The sequence below is a fragment of the Microcebus murinus genome, chromosome 4 (assembly GCF_040939455.1).
Source record: "Microcebus murinus isolate Inina chromosome 4, M.murinus_Inina_mat1.0, whole genome shotgun sequence".
NCBI lineage: Eukaryota > Metazoa > Chordata > Mammalia > Primates > Cheirogaleidae > Microcebus > Microcebus murinus.
In genome coordinates this window covers 5703234-5723483 of record NC_134107.1, presented here as the reverse complement: position 1 = coordinate 5723483, position 20250 = coordinate 5703234, and the positions used below count along the sequence as shown (strand labels likewise).

The following is a 20250-nucleotide window of genomic DNA, read 5'->3' as shown; positions in this document are numbered from 1 at the left end:
AGGGCAGTGATGTCTTGGGAACCCCCCACCCCCCACCGGGGTGAGAAGTAAGACGAGAAAGTGTTCCCAAAATGTCCCAGGCGGGGCCTGAGGACCTGCAGCTGTCCCCGAGGGAGGGAGGGAGGGACGGGCCAGGGCAGGTGGCCTCCGCGACGCTGCTATTTTCGTCTCTGCTCCTTTGGCGTCGGGCCTAAGGCCAGTAAGAAAATCGCTCCCCACTTGGGCCGGGGGACTCAGGTCCTAGGGTGGCGTGACCCGAAAAACTCCTTCCAGGGTCCCCAGAGGTGGGGCCTGGCGGTAGGGTGCACGCCCGGGACCCCCGGTGCCCCCAGCTGCCCCCGAGTCCACCTTTCCCTCCAGCCCTAAGAGACCCCCAGAGAGGGCTCCGGCAGCAGCCCCCGGGCCCTTTCCCGGGAAGCCCCCTGCGAGCTAGCGGAGCATGGCCTGTCCCCGGCCTCGGCCGGCCCGGCTGGCCTCACCTGGAGCAGGGGTGGAGGTGCTGGGCGTGAGGTCGGTCGGCAGAGGCGAGCTGGCCGGGTGGGCCCGGGGCGGGGTATAAATGTCCTGCCCCGGGCCGGGCCCCTGCTCGGAAAGGGCATGGAGCCCTCCTCAGACCAATGGGGGCCCAGACAGCCGAGAGGCCTCCCCACCTGCCCGGCCGCGTGCTGCCGTCCAGGCCAAGAAGTCTTGGGGGGGCGCGGCTGGGTGGCTCTATTTAGGGACCGGTGACGAGCCCGAGATGCCTCCCTGGTCCTTGCAAGGAGCCGGGGACAGCTGCACGGGCCCTGCCACTCGCCCCACAGGGGCTCCCGGCTCGGGGCGGGGAGGTCATGCCTCGAGGCCCGTCCAAGTCGGCGTCCAGCCTGCCTCCTGGCTCGGCCACCGAGACTCTCTGCTCCTGGCGACGGCAGCAGCCTCTCCCTGCTGGGCCCTGCTGTCAGCTGTCCCCTCCACCCCGTCGGCAAGCCCGTCCCGGGTCAGGCCCGGACCCCCAAACACGGCCTCCCGGCCTGGGCAGCCTGAGCCTGTCTCCCGGCTGGGAGCAGGGGCGGGGGTGGGGCCAGCCTGCCCCGACCCCTTCACCTGGGCGGCTTCACCTGGGCAGCTCAGACACCTCCTTGCACCCCAGGGCATTGTCACCGCCCGCCTGGGAGCCTCTCTCTGACCCACCGGGGCTCCGGCCGCCTGGCTGCCCCCCCGCTGCCCCCAGGGGCCCCACCCTGGAGAGGCACCCGGGCCGTCCCTTGTCACCCTCTCCCGGGGCTCTGGCCCCACCCTGCCTGCTCCGAGGCCACAAGAACGGTCAGAGGAGACCCGCGGTGGAGGAGCCCAGATGCCTGGGGACGGGAGGCGTCGGCCAGGGCTGCACCCCCAAAGCCCCAGCTTCTTCCGAAGGTGTCCACTGCCCCCTGCTGTTCACACGGGGAGGCCCGGCAGCCCGGCCTCCGAAGGCGGTAGGGTCCCTCCCCCACACTGTGCCCGGCTGCAGCCCACCTCCCGCCTCTCCCTCGGGGGCCCCCTCCACCCAGGGCCCGGCCCCAGCCAGAATCTGCGGGGCCTGGGTCTGGACAGGGGCCACCACGCTGAGGACGGAGCCCCGGCCCTGCGTCCCAGTCCCCAAGGGCTGCAGCAGTACGCACACGGCAGGGAGAGGCGTTTATTGCAGCCCGGACGGTGCCCACAGCTCAGCCCGGGGAGACCGAGGCGCGGGGTGCTCTCAGGAGTGAGGCAGGGGCAGGCGCAGGCGGGGCTGCGGGGCCAGCGTGCGGTCCACCTCCCCGGCGGGCTGCAGGCGGTGCCACTGGGCCACGGGCCGCCGTGCGTGGGCCAGCGCGTCTGCCCAGTGCTGCAGGGGCTGCCCGGAGGCGTGGGCACCCAGCAGCACCTTGCCCACGGGCTCGGCACGGAGCTGCGGGCCCCGGGCCCAGACAGCCAGCACCAGGTCCGCACTCTGGGTGGGGGCAGGCCGGGGCGGGAGAGGAAGGCTGTGGTCAGTTCGGGCCGGCGGGGCCCCCCCACCCCACCCCCGCCTTGCTCCCAGTGCCCACCTGGACCTGGCTGACGGGCAGGAGGAAGGTGAAGGCCTCGTTGAAGTAGGGGCTGGCAGAGCCCTTCCTGGCAGACGTCCTCCTCTTCTTCCACCTCCTCTGGCCCAGCATGAGCTGGACCTTCACGTAGAGCTCTGGGCAGGTGAGACGGGACAGAGGGGGTTCCAGGCCCCAGGGCTGAGCAGGGGCCCCAGCCCTCTGTCCGCCGGCCGGGCGGGAGCTGCTCTCACCTGTCGGCCCCGGACGCAGGCCCCGGGCCTCCAGCACCGCCACGCACAGCCGGCCCGCGCCGGGCACGTACCGCAGAGACACGCACAGCTCCCCCAAAAGCTCGGGCTGCGGGCGGCAGGGGGCTCAGCCCGGCAGGGCCCCGAGCGGGGCGTCAGGTCTCGGCCTCCCCGGCGGCAATGGGGCAGGGTCCCTGCGGGCCGCAGGTCCCCGGGCTGGAGCATGGCCACCAGCACTCACCTGGGCGGTGCCCGGCGGGCCCAGCTGGAACCAGCGCTCCAGGACGTGCTGCAGGTCCTCGGTGCCCAGGGCCAGGCTGAGCGCGCCCAGGGGCTCGTGCCCGGAGAAGCGCTTGAAGTCCAGCAGCTGCACCTGCAGGGTGGCCCCGGGCAGCTCCGCCGGCGGGACCTGAGGGTGGCCTGTGAGCCGGGAGCGCACCCCGCCCCGCCCGGGCCCTCCCGCCGCGGACTCACCAGGAAGCAGCAGGTTTCCTCGAACTCGGGGCAGAGCACGCCGCGGTGTACCTTCGTCTCATGCCAGCGCCCGGGCTGGGTGGAGACACTCACGCGGGCGTAGGGGTCCGCCGTGCCCGCCGCCTTCAGGTCAGCCGCCTGCTTCAGCCTCACCCTGATCTGGGGATCCCGGGGAGGGGAGGGCTCGGAGCAGGGCTCTCCCCCGGCAGCCCCCCAACACCCCGGGCACAGCGTTTGCCCTCCACGCCTCACCCCTCCGGAAACCTGAGGAGCCGCAGGGCCTGCGAGGTGGGGCCCCCCTCACCTCCTGGCTCCCACGGTCATACTCCAGGGCCAGCTGCAGGCGCCCCCACTGCTGGGGCTCCCCAGGACCGCACCCCAGGGTGTCCACATCCGGCTGCACCTGGGGTGGGGGGTGAGGGGGACACGGCCCCCTTCAGAGCTAGGTTGGCAGCTCCCTGAAGGGCCAGGCCACCGAAGGGTTCACAGCCTCAGCGTAGCTCTGCCAGACCAGCCAGCGCTGCCCCAAGCACGGTGTCTCTTGTACCACTACTTCTCTAGAACCCGGTGTGGCTCCCCATGCCCCATGGACAAACCTCTGCCTCTTTTGCTGCTTCCCCTGCCAGGAAGGCCCCTCCTGTGCCTGCCCCTGGGGAGGCCCGGCTGTCCCTGCCTGGGCTGAGCTCACCCCGACCGACCGACCGCCCGACCGCCCTAAGCTGCCCTGAGCTCCAGAGCCGGGGCCTTGAGCTGCCCACCCTGCTCCTCACCGGGCACGGGGTGGTGGTGCTGTGTGCACGGCCCAGGCCCACCGCCTCCTTCTCTCTGGCTCCTTCCTGCGCCGGCGGCGGCGGTGGCAGCAGCGGCAGATGGCACAGAGGATGCAGGAGGCAACAAGGACTCCAGCGGCAAGGGTGACGGCGGCGAGTGCCCAGTGGGGCCCTGGGGACGGGGGCTGAGATGCCTCTGTGGACGGAGCCCCTGTTCGGCTGCACCTCCACCCCGCCGCCCTCCGGTCCTCCCAGGGGCCCCGAAACTCACAGGGCGTCCTGGCAACAAGGTCCGGAACGAGCCCAGGCCCCGCCGTAGTGCCAGCCGGGGCCGGGGTGCTGTGGGCGTCGGCTGGGTGCCCCATCTTCCCTGCCTGCCGGGACGGCCAGGGAGGCGGGGTCACCTGGGGGGATGGCCCCAGGGCCCTGCCCACTGCCCCGTCCGCTGGGCGGGAGGCAGACCGGGGTGGCCAGGGGTGCATGTTCAGAGTGGCTGGAGGCTCAGCCGAAGCACCAGCTTGACCCACGCAGGCCCGGCCTCCCAGCCTCCCAGCCTCCTGGCCGCCTCCCCTCGGCCCCCAGCCCCAGCCCAGCAGGCCAGGCCCGGACAGCCCATGTACCCTCCTGCACAGCCCGTGCGCCCTCCTGCACTCAGAGCACCCCCTTCATTGCGGGGAGCCCCCTTCTTCAACCCCTCTCTCCTGGATCCTGGGCCCTGCCTGGGGGATCCCCTCTCATCGCTGGGGGGTCCCATGTCACTGGGGGCCCGTCACATCCCTGCCACACCCCGGGCCCATTGCCGTTGCCAGCCACATAGGTGGAGCATGTTCACGGAGGGCCAGCCCAGGAGCCACGTGGGAGCGTGAGGCCGGGCTCAGTGGGGCATGGGGGGAGGGGCGCTGGTGGGGGAGGGGTGCTGGTGGGGGAGGGGCGCTGGGGTGCCGGCTGTGGGGCCGGGTCCAGGGCCTGGCGAAAGCTCCTCTAGGTAAGCCCAGGCCCAGCTGCTGGTGCACTCCTGGCCGGGACGCAGGGCCAGCAGCACCTGGGGACCAGGGCCGGGTGGGGGCAGGCAGGGCAGGGCGGAGCCAGGGGCAGCCAGAACATTCCTCCAGACTGACTCAGTGCCACCCAGGCTTGCTAGCTGCCTGCTGGGCCACCCTTTGACATACAGTGGGAAGGAGGGCGGGAGACTCACACCACACCCGCCTGGGGCCTGGGACGGGAGCTCACCTGGCCGGGCTGGCTCCTCCCACCCGCAGGCAGGGGCGAGGTGCCTACCTGGGCTGGGTGCCCCTCTTCCCTGCCTCCTCCTGCAGGGGCATTGGCCGGGGGTCTGTGCTCCTCCAGCACGGGGTCTCCCCCCTTTGCCTGCGAGAACCTGCGATCCGCCCGGACCGGGGCCACACCCGAACCCCCGAACTCCCGTGTGGGCAGAACACGGAGAGGGAGGGAGGGACCCTCACACACACAGCATCGCCACCCACACCCCCCACTGGGGAGGCAGCTCCCGCCCCAGAGCCCACCCAAGCCCCGTGTTGGGAGGAGGGGGCCTCGGCCCAAAGCGGGGAGGGGTGCCCGGTCCCAGCAACCTGCAGACCAGCCCGCCCGCCCACCCACGAGGGCCCCATGCCCGTTGTCCCGAGCGTCGTTGTCCCGAGGTAGCGCCACGGTCCCTGTTTAAGGGGAGCAGACTGAGCCTGGGGGCCCCGTGATGTGACCCCTGACCCTCACTCGGGATTTAAAGTGAACTTTTCCTTTCTGAAATAATCAGAGCCTGCCGGTGTTCTGGGGTTAAAGTAGCTTCATTCAAGATTTTTATCGTTGAGAACTCAGGGTCAGTTCCCGAGTGCCTGTTCCACAGTGCCTGTGCGTGTGCACGCATGTCTGTGCGCGTGCAAGCGTGTCTCTGTGTGTGTGAGCATGTCTGTGTGTGCAAGTGTGTCTCTGTGTGTGCAAACATGTCTCTGTGTGTGCAAGCGTGTCTGTGCCCTGCTTTGCTGGTGCCCTCCCCTCCTGCAGTCTAACAGGGCAGGGACTCCTGAACCAGCCTAGTGGGCTGTCCCCAGGGGACCAGGAGGCCTTGGAAGCTGGCCCTGGAGGGTCCCAGCACCTTGGGGACGCTGGTCGATGGCCCTGGGATCACCACGCCTAGGCAGGTGCATGCAGGTGCTCGGGGAACGCCAGGAGAAAGGCTCAGGCAGGCACGTGGCCACCAGGTGGCGCCACCTGCCCCACGTGGCTCCCTGGCAGGCACGCCCGGCCGCCAGCCCGCGGCTTCCAGGCGGGGTGCCCTGGTGCCCGGGCAGCGCAGACACCGAGAGGCAGCACCAGGCCCGAGAGGCTGCCTGGTTTCCCGCCCACCGCAGGGGCGCTCGGCCCGCCTGCCTGGACAGCCTCACACCGGCCACGCCCTGGGAGGCGGCAGTGGTTCCCGGTGTCCAGCTGTGGTTGTTTGCCTGCTGTGGCCAAGCCAGGAACCCTCCTGGGGGCTAACACTGTTCTTCCCAAGAAAGGGGGACAGGTGTCCTTCCCAGCTCACGCCCCTGGCCAGCCACCCCTGCTGCAGGCCCCGCGGCTCCCCGAATCCAGCCGCCTCTCCCCTCCCACTCCTGCGGCCACCACGCTTTGCTCTGGCCGTTCCTCCCGCCTAGAATGTCCCTCTGTGTCCCCAGCCTGCTGGCCCTTCAGGGCCTGCGTGCGCCCCACCTCCTCCGGGGCCCCCGTCTCTCCAAGCCCCACGCCTGATGCCCAGTTCCAGCCCGGTTAAGCCCCCGATTCCGAGCCCAGCCCCCTCCCTCGGGCGTCCTTGGGCCCAGGCCTGGCACGGCTTCCGGGCTGGTGGGCTCACTCCCTCCTCGCCCGTCTCGCTGGGACCCTCCGTGCCTCAGTGCGAGCGAGTTTCCGTGGCCCCTTCCTCTGGAAAAGCCGGGCTCCCCCCAGGACTTGGGGCTCAGCACGCTCACCTGATGCCCACGCTTGCTGCGGTCACCACCAGGCCCTGCTGCAGGCACCCAGGGGACAGCTCTGCCTCTGGGGACAGGGACGCTCCCCGTGGGGCCGGGGTGTGGGAGGGGGCCTCGGGGAGCCCCACCTCGGGCGGGCCCGCAGGCCCTCCCTTGGCGAAGTCGTTCCCCCGAGGGCCGGGGCTGGTGTCCGGGCTAGACCCACATCCGGGACTCTCTCTGGCAGGGGCATCTTCGGCCCCACTGAGCTCTGTAAGAAGGGCAAGGGGCCTTTCCCGCCGGCCTTCGTTGGGGGGCACGGCCAGGCTGGCCGGGGTCTGAGTGGGTCAGGCACCCCAGGGCGGTGTTTGGAGGACAGGGCCTGCCGGGGCCGATGGCTCCTGCACGGCCCAGCACGAGCAGGGGGGACCGAGTGGCCGCTGCAGGGAGCTGCTCGCCCTACCTGCCCAGGCGGTGCTGGGGGCTCTCTCGGGGAACACCTCTGCTTGCGGGCGCAGAGAACCTCCTCCTCAGGCCTTCCTCGCACCTGTGCTTTGGCCTCCTGCCGGGCCGACCCGTCCCCGATTGCTCATCCGGCCGCCCACGAGCCAGCGGCTTGGGAGTCCTCACTGCAGTCTGACCTCTTGCTTTAACTGGACCCCGAGCAGGGCCTGTAACCGTAGCTCCCTCCTGCTGCTCTGGTCCAACCGCCCTGGTCACGTCCCTCCCCTGGGCCTTTCCGTGCCAGGGTGTCCCCTACCCCTTATCTGCACCGGCTGGTCGGACGTGGGCAGGTTAATGCTTAACAGGGAACCTGTCCCACCAGGGCCCGGCCACAGGGCCGGCCGGGCAGGACCGCCGGGAGACACTGCCCGGGCTCCGCCATGCTTCCTCGCCCAGCAGGGCACGAGTGGGCCTGTGTGTGCATGTGTGTGCCCGTGCTGGTCACCGGGGGCTCCTTCCGGCATGTTCCGTGGGCAGGCCCTGCCCTGGCACCGTCGGGGGGCAACAGAGGGCAGGCGGCGGGGGGCCGGCAGGGCCGGCAGGGCACCAGCTTGCAGGAACACGCAGACTGCAGCTGAGCCACACGCCGTGTGCTCTCCCGCCCGCCGGCTGCGAGGGGCTGTGGGCCTCCCCGGGCTGTGGGCGCCTCCCTGGCGCGACGGTGTCTGGGGCTCCCGGGCAGGAAGGAGAAAACCAAACAGAGCTGGCAGCCCCAGGCCAGCCCCGCGGCCCCCAAGACGGCGGCTTGGCAGCCGCCAGCCCCACGGAGACCCTGGCGGGGCTCCTGGCCGGGAAGCTTCCTCTGGGGCCGCCTGGGGATGTTTGAGGTCGGAACGCACGCCGAGCGCTGGCGGGGGGAGCCGCGAGCTCCTGGCACACAAGCAGGGACGTGCTGGGCCGCCATGTGCCTCCCGGAGCCCCCCTGGCCCCGACGCTGCGCCCGTCTGCCGGGCACCCCCTGGAGCCGGAGCCAGGCACGGCCCAGGAGGGGCCGCCGAGCAGGCACAGCCCTCTACGGTTCCCTGTGTCCCGTGCCCGTTCCCCGCGTCAGCCTGTGCCGCCCCCGCTCCTCGAGGCTGTCTTCGTCCTGGGAGGCCGCACCCCACGGCCCGAACACCCGGGGAGGCTGCACCCCACGGCCCGAGCACTTGGGGAGGCCATGTCCCACAACCTGAGCACTGGGGAGGCCGCACCCCACGATCCGGGCACCTAGGGAGGCTGTACCCCACGACCTGAGCACCTGGGGAGGCTGTGCCCCACGACCCGGGCACCCGGGGAGACTGCACCCCACAACCCGAGTACCTGAAGAGGCTGTACCCCACGACCCGAGCACCTGGGGAGACTGGGCCCCATAACCCGACCACCTGAAGAGGCTGTACCCCACGACCCAGGCACCCGAAGAGGCTGCGCCCCACGACCTGAGCACTGGGGAGCGAGGCCCTCCGTCCTCCACCCGGCAGTATCTGCCGCGTGTCCACGGCCTCTGGGGCCGTCTGAGTGGTGGTGTGCCCCCCCACCCCCCGTCCCCCGAGTGTCTGGACGGCTTGTCCCCATTCATCATGGCCTTGGCAGCCCGGCCTCCAGTGCCCTGCACCCCACGACCCAGCAGGGCCCCCGCCTGTCCGCTCCATGCCCCTCCGCGTCTCTGGACGCCCGCAGCCCACGCATCAGCGGACCCTGCTGCCCGTCCTTGCTCCTCGCAGTCTGCACCCCACTAGCCGAGCACGGGGACCTGTGACCACGTGACCATGTGCAGCCCTGACCCCGCGTGTCCGGGTACCCGGGACTTAGGCACGTCCTCTGCCTAAGTCCAGACGTCGTCTGAAACCGGGGTCCCCAGCTTGTGCCCTCTCCGGAGAGCAGGTCACTGCGTGTCAGGGTGTCCCACTCCCCACGCTCCAGGGCCCCGCAGCAGGGCGTACCCCTAGCGGCCTGCACCCCACACCTCACGTAGGCCCTCGTCCCGGGGCGGGGGCCCCCCGGGCGGCCGGTTCCAAGTCCCACCGCGTCTTTGGACGCCCCGAGCCCATTCACCCTTGTCTCGGGGCCCCTGCCCCGGTCACGTGGGGCTCCGGGCAGTCTGCACCCCGCCCGCCCACGCCACGGAGACAGGCCGAGCTTTGTCGCCTGTTCCAGGAACGGCTGCCGCGCAGCCAGCCGGCACATTCCGGGGTTTGGCCCGGAGCCAACGCAAACCCTCGTGTTGCCGGCGCCGGGCTGGGCAGACCCGGGGGCCGGCCGCGGGGAGGGGGTGTGGGGGCACAGTGGGGACCCTCCACGTCAGCGCGTGCCATCAAAGCCCTCCCTGTGCTCACGACGTCCTGGAGCCGGGGGTGTCGGGGTGCGGGAGCCCAGCGCCCCGCGGAGGCGTGTCCTGGACCGGCCGCAGTGCAGGGTGGGAGGAATGTTCCAGACCCCTCCAGCACTGCCATTTCCTGCCCCGGCCGCCCCAGCCACCCGCCCCTGAGCCCCGGCTGGGAAGGGTGGGCCCCCGGCTGGCAGACCCGGCACCAGCTCGGGGCAGGGTCCAGGCCGGAGCCACGAGAGCCACCCCTGGGTGCCGCAGGCCCTGCCCTCTGCCCTCTGGTGAGACACACAGGACCCCTCGAACAGGCCGGGGGCTTCGGGGACGGCTGAGCTTCCCACACTGGTCCTACAGGCCAGGCTGGACCGGGCCCTGTGGGCACTGGCTCTGCCGTGCACCAGCCCCGCCGTGCGGGGACCCCTTGTGTGGGGACCCCGGGCAAAGGCCATGATGACTCCCAACAGCCCAGTTAAGTGGCCGCTGGGCTCAGAGAACAAGGAAGGCGCCAGGGCGGCCCTCGCCACAGAGGGTCTTCCCCCCGGGTCCACCTCGCCCCAGGCCTGAGCTGCCCAGCCCTGCCCCTGGCTGGGACCTGGTGGTCTGCAGGTGCCCCCCAGCCCTGCCCAGGGGGCCTCGGGTGGCTGAGCCCCGCTCCCCGGAGTGAGTGCAGGCAGCAGGGGTCCCTGCCCGCACGCACCCCCAGGTCCCGGCTGGCACTCTGCCCAGGGTCGGGAGCAGGCCGGGCGGGGGGCAGAGGTGGGCTCGGGGCAGGTCAGCTGGCTCCGGGCTCCCCTGCCGTCTGCAGCGGCTCTGGAGGTGGCCTGACCTGGCGCCCTGCCCACCCCAGCCTGGCTCCGCCCGCGTCCGCCCAGCCGCCGGCCCTGGCAGGCCTTCGGGCGCCCCCTTCCGAGCGCAGGCCCCCTGCACGGCCCTGCTGCCTGCCTGGGACGCCCTGCCTCCCGCCGAGACGGCAGGGTGGCCGGGAACCCCGGAGGGCAGGGCCGTCTCGGGGTGAGCTTTAGCTTCCTGCACTCGGCTCTCCCCCAGCCCAGCCCAGCCCGGGTGGCCACCCTGAGTCCTCGGCACTGGGGCATCAAAGGCCACCGTGGAAGCCACCCGAGCAGCCGGGGGAACGAGAAAGGACCCAGGTGCACAGAGGCCACCGCAGGGGCCAGGCTGGGGCGAGCTGGGTGCCGGGGTCTGGGGCGTGGACGGCCCAGGGGGGCAGAGGGAGGGAGAAATAAGCCCCCCTTCTGACAGAGACAGCCCAGCCCCAGGGTGGGGTGCCTGGACAGGGAGGGACGAGGACACAGGTGTAACTCAGAGGTGTGGCTGGAGGCGACAGGGGCCCAGAGGAGGGCCAGGCCAGGAGGTCCCACACGCAGCTGGTCCTGGGCGCGGGAGCGGTGAGAAGGATGTAGGGCACCGGCTTTAGGCAGCCGAGGGTGCCGGGAGGCTGCCCCGCCCTGAACACACTTCACGGGCACCTGCCAGCCCCCCCCAGCCAGCCCCTCCTGGGAGGCACAGGCGACTCCCCTCCCCTGTGTGCACACGCAGACACCACACACGGACACGCTGATACACACGTGTGAGGCTTGTACCCATGTGCACATTCACCCCCACACACACACTTGGGTACAAGCATGCACACACATGTACACGTATGCACACGCATGCACACATGCGTGTGCATGCACACACGTGCTCTCTCCGTGTCAGCCCCCCCAGGTGACCCCAGAATCTCCCTCTCTGCTGTCACCCCGACTCCTCCTGCTGCCTCTTTGGGGAAGCCCTCAGCAGCGGGTCTCAGCTACCCACACCGGCCACGGAAGGAACCAGAGCTGGTTCCACAGCGGCCACCAGCCCCGTGCCCGCCACGCTGCGCAGCGGGGCAGGCGAGGGCACGGGCGGGGTCTCACCGCCTCTCCCTCTGGTCCCAGCCACTGGCACAGCCCCCGGGTTCCGGCAAGGCAGGTGGGGTCCGATGGCGGCCGGCACCTGGTCTGGAACCAAGCGCTTACTCGGGGCAGGGTGGGGAAGGAGCCCGGCCGGGCGGGTCCAGCTCTCCGGCCTCCCTCCCTCCTCGCTGAGCCACCTCTGGAGAGGGGGGCTGGCTGCCGGCACCCCTTAACTCTGAGGGTGCTCTCGGCCTCCAGCCTCTGCCTCCTCCGCAGAGCCGGGCTCCGGACAGGGAGAAGGGCCGGAAGAGTCGGTGCCGCGGGTGGGGAGGGAGTGCATCGGGGTCCAGGGCCCTGCAGCCCACCCGGCCCCCGGTAAGTGCCACCCCCAGCCTGTGCTCCCGGCCCTGGACGCCAGCAGCACCTCGGCCCCCCCTTGCACTTGCCTTCTTCCCCTGAACTGGGCCTTACGGGGGTGGGCAAGACACCCCACTCTGACCCTGGCTTTGGGGAAGGGGCTTACCCACAGCGCAGCTCATCCTTCTTGGAGGACACAGGGCTCCAGGCCCAGCCCCACAGCGCCAAGCAGGTGCAAATGCCACCCACGCGGGGGACCCTTGAAGGAGGGAGCGTGTCCCAGGCAGGGGGACGGGCCAGAGGCGTGTTCCCGGCTGAAGGGACAGCACGGGTGTGCACAGCAGGAGGAACCTGCACCGTGCAGGCTGCTCTGTGGGAACCTGTGGGCCCCAGGGCTCCTCCAGCCCCCGCCCTCCCCACCTGGAGACCCCGGATGGCACCAGCCGCTCTCCCAGTCTGCCTGGCTGCTCCAGCGCACCGTGGCGGGGCAATGGCCCGGGCTGGCACAGAGCTAAGGCTGCAGCAAGGGCTGCCAGCCCTGGACCCAGCGGGCCCTGGAGGGCTCAGCCAGGCCCTGGGAGGGGCTGGCCTGGGGGTGGCAGTGGGAGCTCTCTGCTGCCAGCCTCAGTGGCTTCTTTATGTGCAAGAGTTGCCCTGCAGTGACACCTGCTGCTGGCCAGTTTGTTTGGCTGTTGGAGACCTGAGCCAGCCCTCGCGGGACATCTGTGGGCGGGTTGGGCTGCAAGAAGCGTGGGGCCGGGGAAGTTCTCCCACCGAGCCACTGACCACTTCCACCTCCTGGTCACAGAGCCATGCGGCCTGTGTGTCTGCCCGGGGCGCTCCGTGCTTGGGTCACTGCTGCACACCACGCCTGTGCCCCTGAGCCTGCGCCCCTGGGGCGTCCTGTTGGTGGGCCGCTGACCTCCAGGGGCCGGTGCCCCCGGCCTGCACCTCTGTGGTCCCAGCACGGCACCCGGACACCTGGTGGTCGTGGGACACAGAGCAAGGTGAGGACCATCCTGCATCTCGCTGTCCCCTCTGCAGCCAAGAGCCGTACAGTCCCCACTGTACAGTCGCCACGTGGGGAGCACTGAGGGCCCAGGGGCAGCTGCAGTGTTTGCGCTACTCCTGTCAGCCCGTGCTGGTCTGTGTCTGCAGGTGTGTTCACGTCTGCCACTCCTCCACCCTCCATGGGCCCTGTCTGTCAGTCGGGCCTCTCTCGGCAGCCACCCACCCACCCATCCTTCCACCCACCCACCCATCCTTCCATCTTTCCACCCTCCCACCCACCCACCCACCCCCACCCACCCATCTTTCCACCCACCCACCCACCCATCCTTCCATCCTTCCACCCACCCACCCATCTTTCCACCTACCCACCCACCCATCCTTTCCATCCTTCCACCCACCCACCCATCTTTCCACCTACCCACCCACCCATCCTTCCATCCTTCCACCCACCCACCCATCCTTCCACCCACCCACCCACCCACCCATCTTTCCACCCACCCACCCACCCATCCTTCCACCCACCCACCCATCCTTCCACCTACCCACCCACCCACCCATCTTTCCACCCACCCACCCACCCATCCTTCCACCCACCCACCCATCCTTCCATCCTTCCACCTACCCACCCATCCTTCCACCCACCCACCCATCTTTCCACCCACCCACCCATCTTTCCACCCACCCACCCATCCTTCCACCCACCTACCCATCCTTCCATCCTTCCACCTACCCACCCATCCTTCCACCCACCCACCCATCTTTCCACCCACCCACCCACCCATCCTTCCACCCACCCACCCATCCTTCCATCCTTCCACCTACCCACCCATCCTTCCACCCACCCACCCATCTTTCCACCCACCCACCCATCTTTCCACCCACCCACCCACCCATCCTTCCACCCACCCACCCATCCTTCCATCCTTCCACCTACCCACCCATCCTTCCACCCACCCACCCATCTTTCCACCCACCCACCCATCTTTCCACCCACCCACCCATCCTTCCACCCACCCACCCATCCTTCCATCCTTCCACCTACCCACCCATCCTTCCACCCACCCACCCATCTTTCCACCCACCCACCCACCCACCCATCCTTCCACCTACCCACCCATCCTTCCACCCACCCACCCACCCATCCTTCCACCCACCCACCCACCCACCCATCCACCCATCCTTCCACCTACCCACCCATCCTTCCACCCACCCACCCATCTTTCCACCCACCTACCCACCCATCCTTCCACCTACCCACCCATCCTTCCACCCACCCACCCATCCTTCCACCTACCCACCCATCCTTCCATCCTTCCACCCACCCACCCATCCTTCCATCCTTCCACCCACCCACCCATCCTTCCACCTACCCACCCACCCACCCATCCTTCCATCCTTCCACCCACCCACCCATCCTTCCATCCTTCCACCTACCCACCCACCCACCCATCTTTCCACCCACCCACCCATTCTTCCACATACCCACCCACCCACCCATCTTTCCACCCACCCACCCATCCTTCCATCCTTCCACCCACCCACCCATCCTTCCATCCTTCCACCTACCCACCCATCCTTCCATCCTTCCACCCACCCACCCACCCATCTTTCCACCCACCCACCCACCCATCCACCCATCCTTCCACCCACCCACCCATCCACCCATCCTTTCATCCTTCCATCAGTCCATTTATCCATCCACCCATCCATCCATCTACCCACCCACCCAAATGTCCTTCCACTCACCCACCCATCCAACCATCTATCCACTCACCCACTCATCCATCCATCCATCCATCTATCCATTCACCCACCCACATATCCATCCATCTACCCACCCATCTATCCATCTATCCACCTACCCACCCACCCATCCACCCACCCACCCATCCATCTATCCACTTACCCACTCATCCATCCATCCATCTATCCATTCACCCACCCACATATCCATCCATCTACCCACCCATCTATCCATCTATCCACCTACCCACTCACCCATCCACCCACCCACCCATCCACCTATCCACTCACCCACTCATCCATCCATCCATCTATCCATTCACCCACCCACATATCCATCCATCTACCCACCCATCTATCCATCTATCCACCTACCCACTCACCCATCCACCCACCCACCCATTCACCTATCCACTCACCCACTCATCCATCCATCCATCCATCCATCTATCCATTCACCCACCCACATATCCATCCATCTACCCACCCACCCATCTATCCATCCACCCACCCACCCAACTACCCTCCCACCCACCCTCCCAGGCTTGAGTTCCCGTAACTGCTGACTCTCCCCTGCAGACTGGGGCCCCTGAGTAGGGCCTGGACCCCCTCAGGTAGGAGTCCTTCTGTGTGTGCCCTGGCGGTGGAGGAGATGGTCCGGGCAGGCCCTGGTTTGGGGGCACAGGAGTCCCTCTCCCTCCGCAGCCATGTTATGGGCTGACCCCCCCATCCAGATTCACGTGCTGAAGGCCAAACTCTGAGCACCTGCGAATGCGATTGCAGGTAAAGGCAGCGTCTTTAGAGAGGCCGTCAGGTAAAGATGAGGGCAGTAGGGTGGGTGGGATGGGTGGGCCCTAATTCAGCAGAACCACGTCCTTCTAAGGAGAGATCAGGACACAGGCACCACACAGGGACGGCCACGGGAGGACACGGGCAGCGGGCGCCGTCTGTGAGCCTCGGAGAGGCCGGGAGGAGCCGGCCGTGCGCCACCCCGACCTGGGACTCCGGCCTCCAAGCTGGGCCCCAGCAGAGGCCCGTGAGCCCCGGCGTGCGCTGTAGCGCTCGCTGCTTACCCAAAGTTCTCTTTCCACGGTCCCCGATACCACTACCCGTGGCCAACCGTGGCCTGAAAATATCAAACAGAAAAAATTCCAGAAATGAACGATTCCTGGGCGTCCCCGTCGAGTGCTGTTCTGAGTATCCTGAGGAAACCGCACGCCACAAGAAGGGTGAGGACAACGAGATGATTCCAGAGAGACCACGTCACGCAGCATGTGTTACAGTGTGAGCTAAGACCACCCTAAGTGCCCCTCCACCCACCCACTGACAGGACCCCGCTTGGCCAAGGGGACCCCAGAAAGACCTTAACGCTGCGGCCAGGAGGAGCAGGGAGGTCAGACACCCCCCCACCCCCGGCCATGCCTGTCAACGGAAAAGAGGCCACACTCTGCAAAATAGTGTTAAAGAGGTTTATTCCGAGCTGAATTTCAGGGCCACGGCCCAGAGCCACACCAGGGAAGCCCTGAGCGCGGGGCCGGGCCGTGGCTGGGAGCAGTTTGGCGCTACGCGTGGCAGGGAGACAGGGGGTCACAGGGGAAGCCACAAACCAGTGCACGGAAGGTGGACATTGGTTTGGCCCGAAAAGGTGGGGCGTCTCGCAGCAGGCAGGGGCTTGCAAATCACGGGTGGCTTCAGGGACTCCTCAGGGACAGCTGGCTGAATGAGGAGGCTCGGTCCGAGAGCCCAGGAGTCAGCGGAGAGGAACGCGGGGACTGAGATAAGGCTCTGCTCCGGCCTCCCACACAACTCTGTGCGGGAATCTGGGCGCAGAGTGAACCGCCATATGTCCAGTCAACGAGACCTGTCTAGTGAGATGCTATCATTCCAGGTGACTCACCTACCCCGAGGAAAGGAATTTGGGCAAAAGGAAGAGGGCAGAGTTCAGTCCTCCTGCCCCTGCCTCCTTTTTTTTTTTTCTTTTTTTTTTTCCCCTTTATTTTTTTGAGACAGAGTCTTGCTTTGTTGCCCAGGCTAGAGTGAGTGCCGTGGCGTCAGCCTAGCTCACAGCAACCTCAAACTCCTGGGCTCAAGCGATCCTCCTGCCTCAGCCTCCCAAGGAGCTGGGACTACAGGCATGCGCCACCATGCCTGGCTAATTTTTTCTATATATTGTTAGTTGTCCAGCTAATTTCTTTATATTTTTAGTAGAGATGGGGGGGGGGTCTCACTGTTGCTCAGGCTGGTCTCGAACTCCTGACCTTGAGCGATCTGCAAGCCTCTGCCTCCCAGAGTGTCGGGATTACAGGCGTGAGCCACGGCGCCCGGCCCCCTGCCTCTCGCAGTCACTCTTTGCAACAAGACACTAAACCGTCCCCAGGCCCGGGCTATGAGGGGCAGAAGCCCCCCCTGCAGGCGGTGCCCTGGGCAGGTCGCCACCAGTCGGTGAATGTTTTGAACCTCCCGAGCCCCTTCTCCGATTACAGAAGTGCTTCCCCGATCTAAAACACTCCAACCCCGAGGACGAAGTTTCATGTCTCCAACCAAATCAAATGGAAGAATCTTTAACCCCCCTTGTGGCTATAGGCTCCCCCTTCAAGGCGCCCCCTCGGGCCACACGGACTCATGCCACCCATACGCCCGCCTGGGACAGGACACGTCACCCCCCTCACAGCCGCAAGGGCAGGAAACCACCGCCACAGCAGGCACCTTCCTCAGGACCTCCCGAATAAACCTCTTTACATTGTTCTACAGTCTGTTTTTTTTTTTTTTCCCCATTAACAACAGTGGGGTTTTTTTGTTTGTTTGTTTGTTTGTTTGTTTGTTTTTTGAGACAGAGTCTCACTCTGTTGCCCGGGCTAAATTGTTGTGGCGTCAGCCTAGCTCACAGCAACCTCCAACTCCTGGGCTCAAGCGATCCTCCTGCCTCAGCCTCCCGAGTAGCTGGGACTACAGGCATGTGCCACCATGCCTGGCTAATTTTTTGTATGTATTGGCAGTTGGCCAATTCATTTCTTTCTATTTTTAGTAGATATGGGGGTCTCGCTCTTGCTCAGGCTGGTTTCAAACTCCTGACCGTGAGCAGTTCTCCCGCCTCAGCCTCCCGGAATGCTAGGATGACAGGCGTGAGCCACCGCGCCCGGCCAACAACAGTGTATTTCTATAATTGTGCTATGTTGTTGTTAGTTGTTGCTGTTAATCTCTCACCGTGCCTAGTGCATACACGAAGCTTTATCGCAGGTGTGGACACGAAGGATGTCGTGACACAGCGTGTGTAGAGTCTGGTGCATTCCTGGTGGCTTCAGGCCCCCTGGGGACCCCGGCAGCCCAGCTGACGCCCGCGGCCAGGAGCCACTGCAGGGGGACACAGGGCATCCTTGCTTCCAGCTGCCGGGCCTTGGCGGGTGCCAGCCCCGGACGCCCCAAGATGCATCACGGTTTAGGGCAGGGCTCCTCAAACTTTTTAAACAGGGGGCCAGTTCACCGTCCCTCAGAACATTGGAGGGCCGAACTATAGTTTAAAAAAAAACAAAAAACACTATGAACAAATTCCTATGCACACTGCACATATCTTATTCTGAAGTGAAAAAACAAACGGGCAAAAACACCCGCACGTGGCCCGAGGGCCGTAGTTTGGGGACGCCTGGTTTAGGGTTAGGTGGGGATGAGGCAGCACCACCAGGGGCTCCACGACATGAGTAGAGGGGCTCTCTGGAGCTGCTGGTTCCCGCCCCGAGGTCAGGGGGACAGAGTGAGGGAGGAGGAGCCCCGAGGCCCAGCGCCGCTGGCTGATGGCCCCGACTCAGGCTCCATGCGGCCACCAGGCAGCCGGCCGCCTCCTCGGGGACAGGACCCTCCTGGGGGCTTCTGTCCTTCCTCGCTGGAAGCTCGGCCTACAGAGGCGGCAGTTAGGGCGGCCTGGCCAGCGGGGCCATGGCTGTGCCACGGCGGGTGGGCTGGTCTGGGCAGACTCGGCCAGGCCACTCCTTCTGCACGGCGGCTCGCGGCTCTCTAGCAGGTGTGACGCAGAGGTCTCACTGGCCGAGCCGCTCAGGTGGCCCCTCCACGGCCTCTGACCTTCCTCCAGGCCCCCGGCCGAGACGACAGCTCACGGGTCCAGTCCTTGCCCTGGAGTGCGCACAAACCCTCACCCTGGCCACGTCTCGTCCCAAGTGGACAGTCGGGTGCGCCGCGCTCAGCTCCCGGGGGGGAGGGGAAGGTCGGGGGGCCCCCCCTGGCACCCTGCGAGGCCAGCTGGCTGGGGAGGCAACGCAGCCGCCACCCTCTTTGAACGCGCTCCCACAGGCCAAGCCCATCCGCCGGGAGGCTAAGCCTGGATGTCGCCTCTCTTTCATCCGCTCACAAGAAACCCGGGGCCCGGCGACGTGAGGTCCAGGCCGGTTAGCTGTTGCCGCAGCCACCTGTGCGCTCTGGTCCCGCCTGGGCCTGACCCGGGTGGGTCACTACCGGCCGCGGCTGGGCCCGTCAGACTCTGTGGTTTGCGGGGCTGAGAGAACCCAGCACGGGCAGTTCCCTGTCTCTCTCAGGGCTTGGAGACACGCAGGAGCTGTCTCTCCGTAGACATAGATTCTCTGCCGCGGGGCGGGGGAGCCAGGCCTTGCTCCAGCGCCCCAGGAATTTGCACCCCGGGTCACCGCTGAGGCTGCCGAGAACTGCACACGGCTTCTTCCCGGCCTCGGACACGGCGCCTGCACCCCTGGCACGCATGCCCCGCTCGGGCCCCATTCGGAGTTGGCGGCCTTCGGCGTCACCCGGCTGATGGGCCGGAGCAGGATTCCCGGGTGTGGAGCGTGTGTTTCCCAGAGCCCAGCAGGGAGGGTGTCTGTCCCGCAGACAGGCGGTCAGTCGGTCGGTCAGTCGATCGGCAGATTCTACTGATAGCGCCTGGAAGCCCGGGCCTCGGCGCTGCCCTTTACCAAGAGGGGTGCGGGCCCCAGACAGCCCTGCCCCCATCGCCGTCCCCCCAAAGCACCGGCACCAACACGCGTCTACCCTGCACTCTGGGACGCAGCTACGGAACTGAGCAGAGATGCCTGTTCACGGCCGTGCGGGGGACTAGAAATCTGAACTGTCCTCCCAAACAGGGCACTGAGAATCCACAACAGGGATTCTTTCAGAAAGCGCGGCTGAGATTCCAGAAAACACTAGCAGCCCCCGGAGGGTCAGAGAGGGGGGCGGAAAGTCTGCTGACTCAACTCTCCTGCCAGGAACAACCAGCAAACCTGGGGGAGATGTTTTAAAAAAGAGAGAGAGTCTTAAAGAATGAAAGAGAGAAAGAAAGAAAGAGAGAGAGCGAAAAGAGAAAGAGAGAAAGAAAGAGAAGAGAGAGAAAAAAGAAAGAGAGAGAGAGAGAGAAAGAGAAAGAAAGGAGAGACAGAGAAAAAAGAGAGAGAGAAAAGAGAGAGAAAGAAAAAGACAGAAAAAAGAGAGAAAGAGAGAGAAAAAAGAGAGAAAGAAAGAGAAAGAGAGAGAAAGAGATAAAAAAGAGACAGAAAAAAGAGAGAAAGAAAGAAAAAGAGAGAAAAAAGAGAAAGAAAAAGAGAGAGAAAGAGACAAAGAAAGTGAGAGAAAGAGAGAGAGAAAAGAGAGAAAGAGAGAAAGAGAAAAAAGAGAAAGAAAGAGGAAAAAGGAGAGAGAAAGAGAGAGAGACAGAGAAAAAAGAGAGAAAGAAAGAAAGAGAGAGAGGGAGAGAGAGAGGCCTCTGGCCCCGCCGGCGGAGACCCGTCTGGCCAGGGGGCATCGAGGAGGCGGGAGGGCGAGGGAGGGGAGCCCGGACCGGGGCAGAGACGCCTTCCTTGTCACTTGCTGGAAGTGGGGGTCCCCGAGCAGAACTTCCTGTGGTCCCCCCGGCTGCGGGGACAGGGACCACCGGCGTTGGGAGCAGGTGCAGGACGAGGTCCAACGGAGGGAAGCGCGTGGAGAGACGGGACGTTCCGCGTCTCGACGCTGCCGC

At 66.6% G+C, this 20250-nt stretch overlaps 1 protein-coding gene across 1 annotated transcript; it reads right to left on the bottom strand.

The window, feature by feature from the left end:
- Window positions 1–1643: 1643 nt before the first annotated feature.
- On the bottom strand, window positions 1644–5103 carry SYT8 (synaptotagmin 8). The gene is given in 9 exon segments (XM_020286417.2): window positions 1644–1951; window positions 2049–2182; window positions 2279–2384; window positions 2517–2684; window positions 2750–2908; window positions 3054–3152; window positions 3520–3585; window positions 3588–3691; window positions 3791–5103. Coding segments are annotated over 9 exon segments (1281 nt in total). The 5' UTR covers window positions 4002–5103; the 3' UTR covers window positions 1644–1717.
- Between the last annotated feature and the right edge of the window lie 15147 nt (window positions 5104–20250).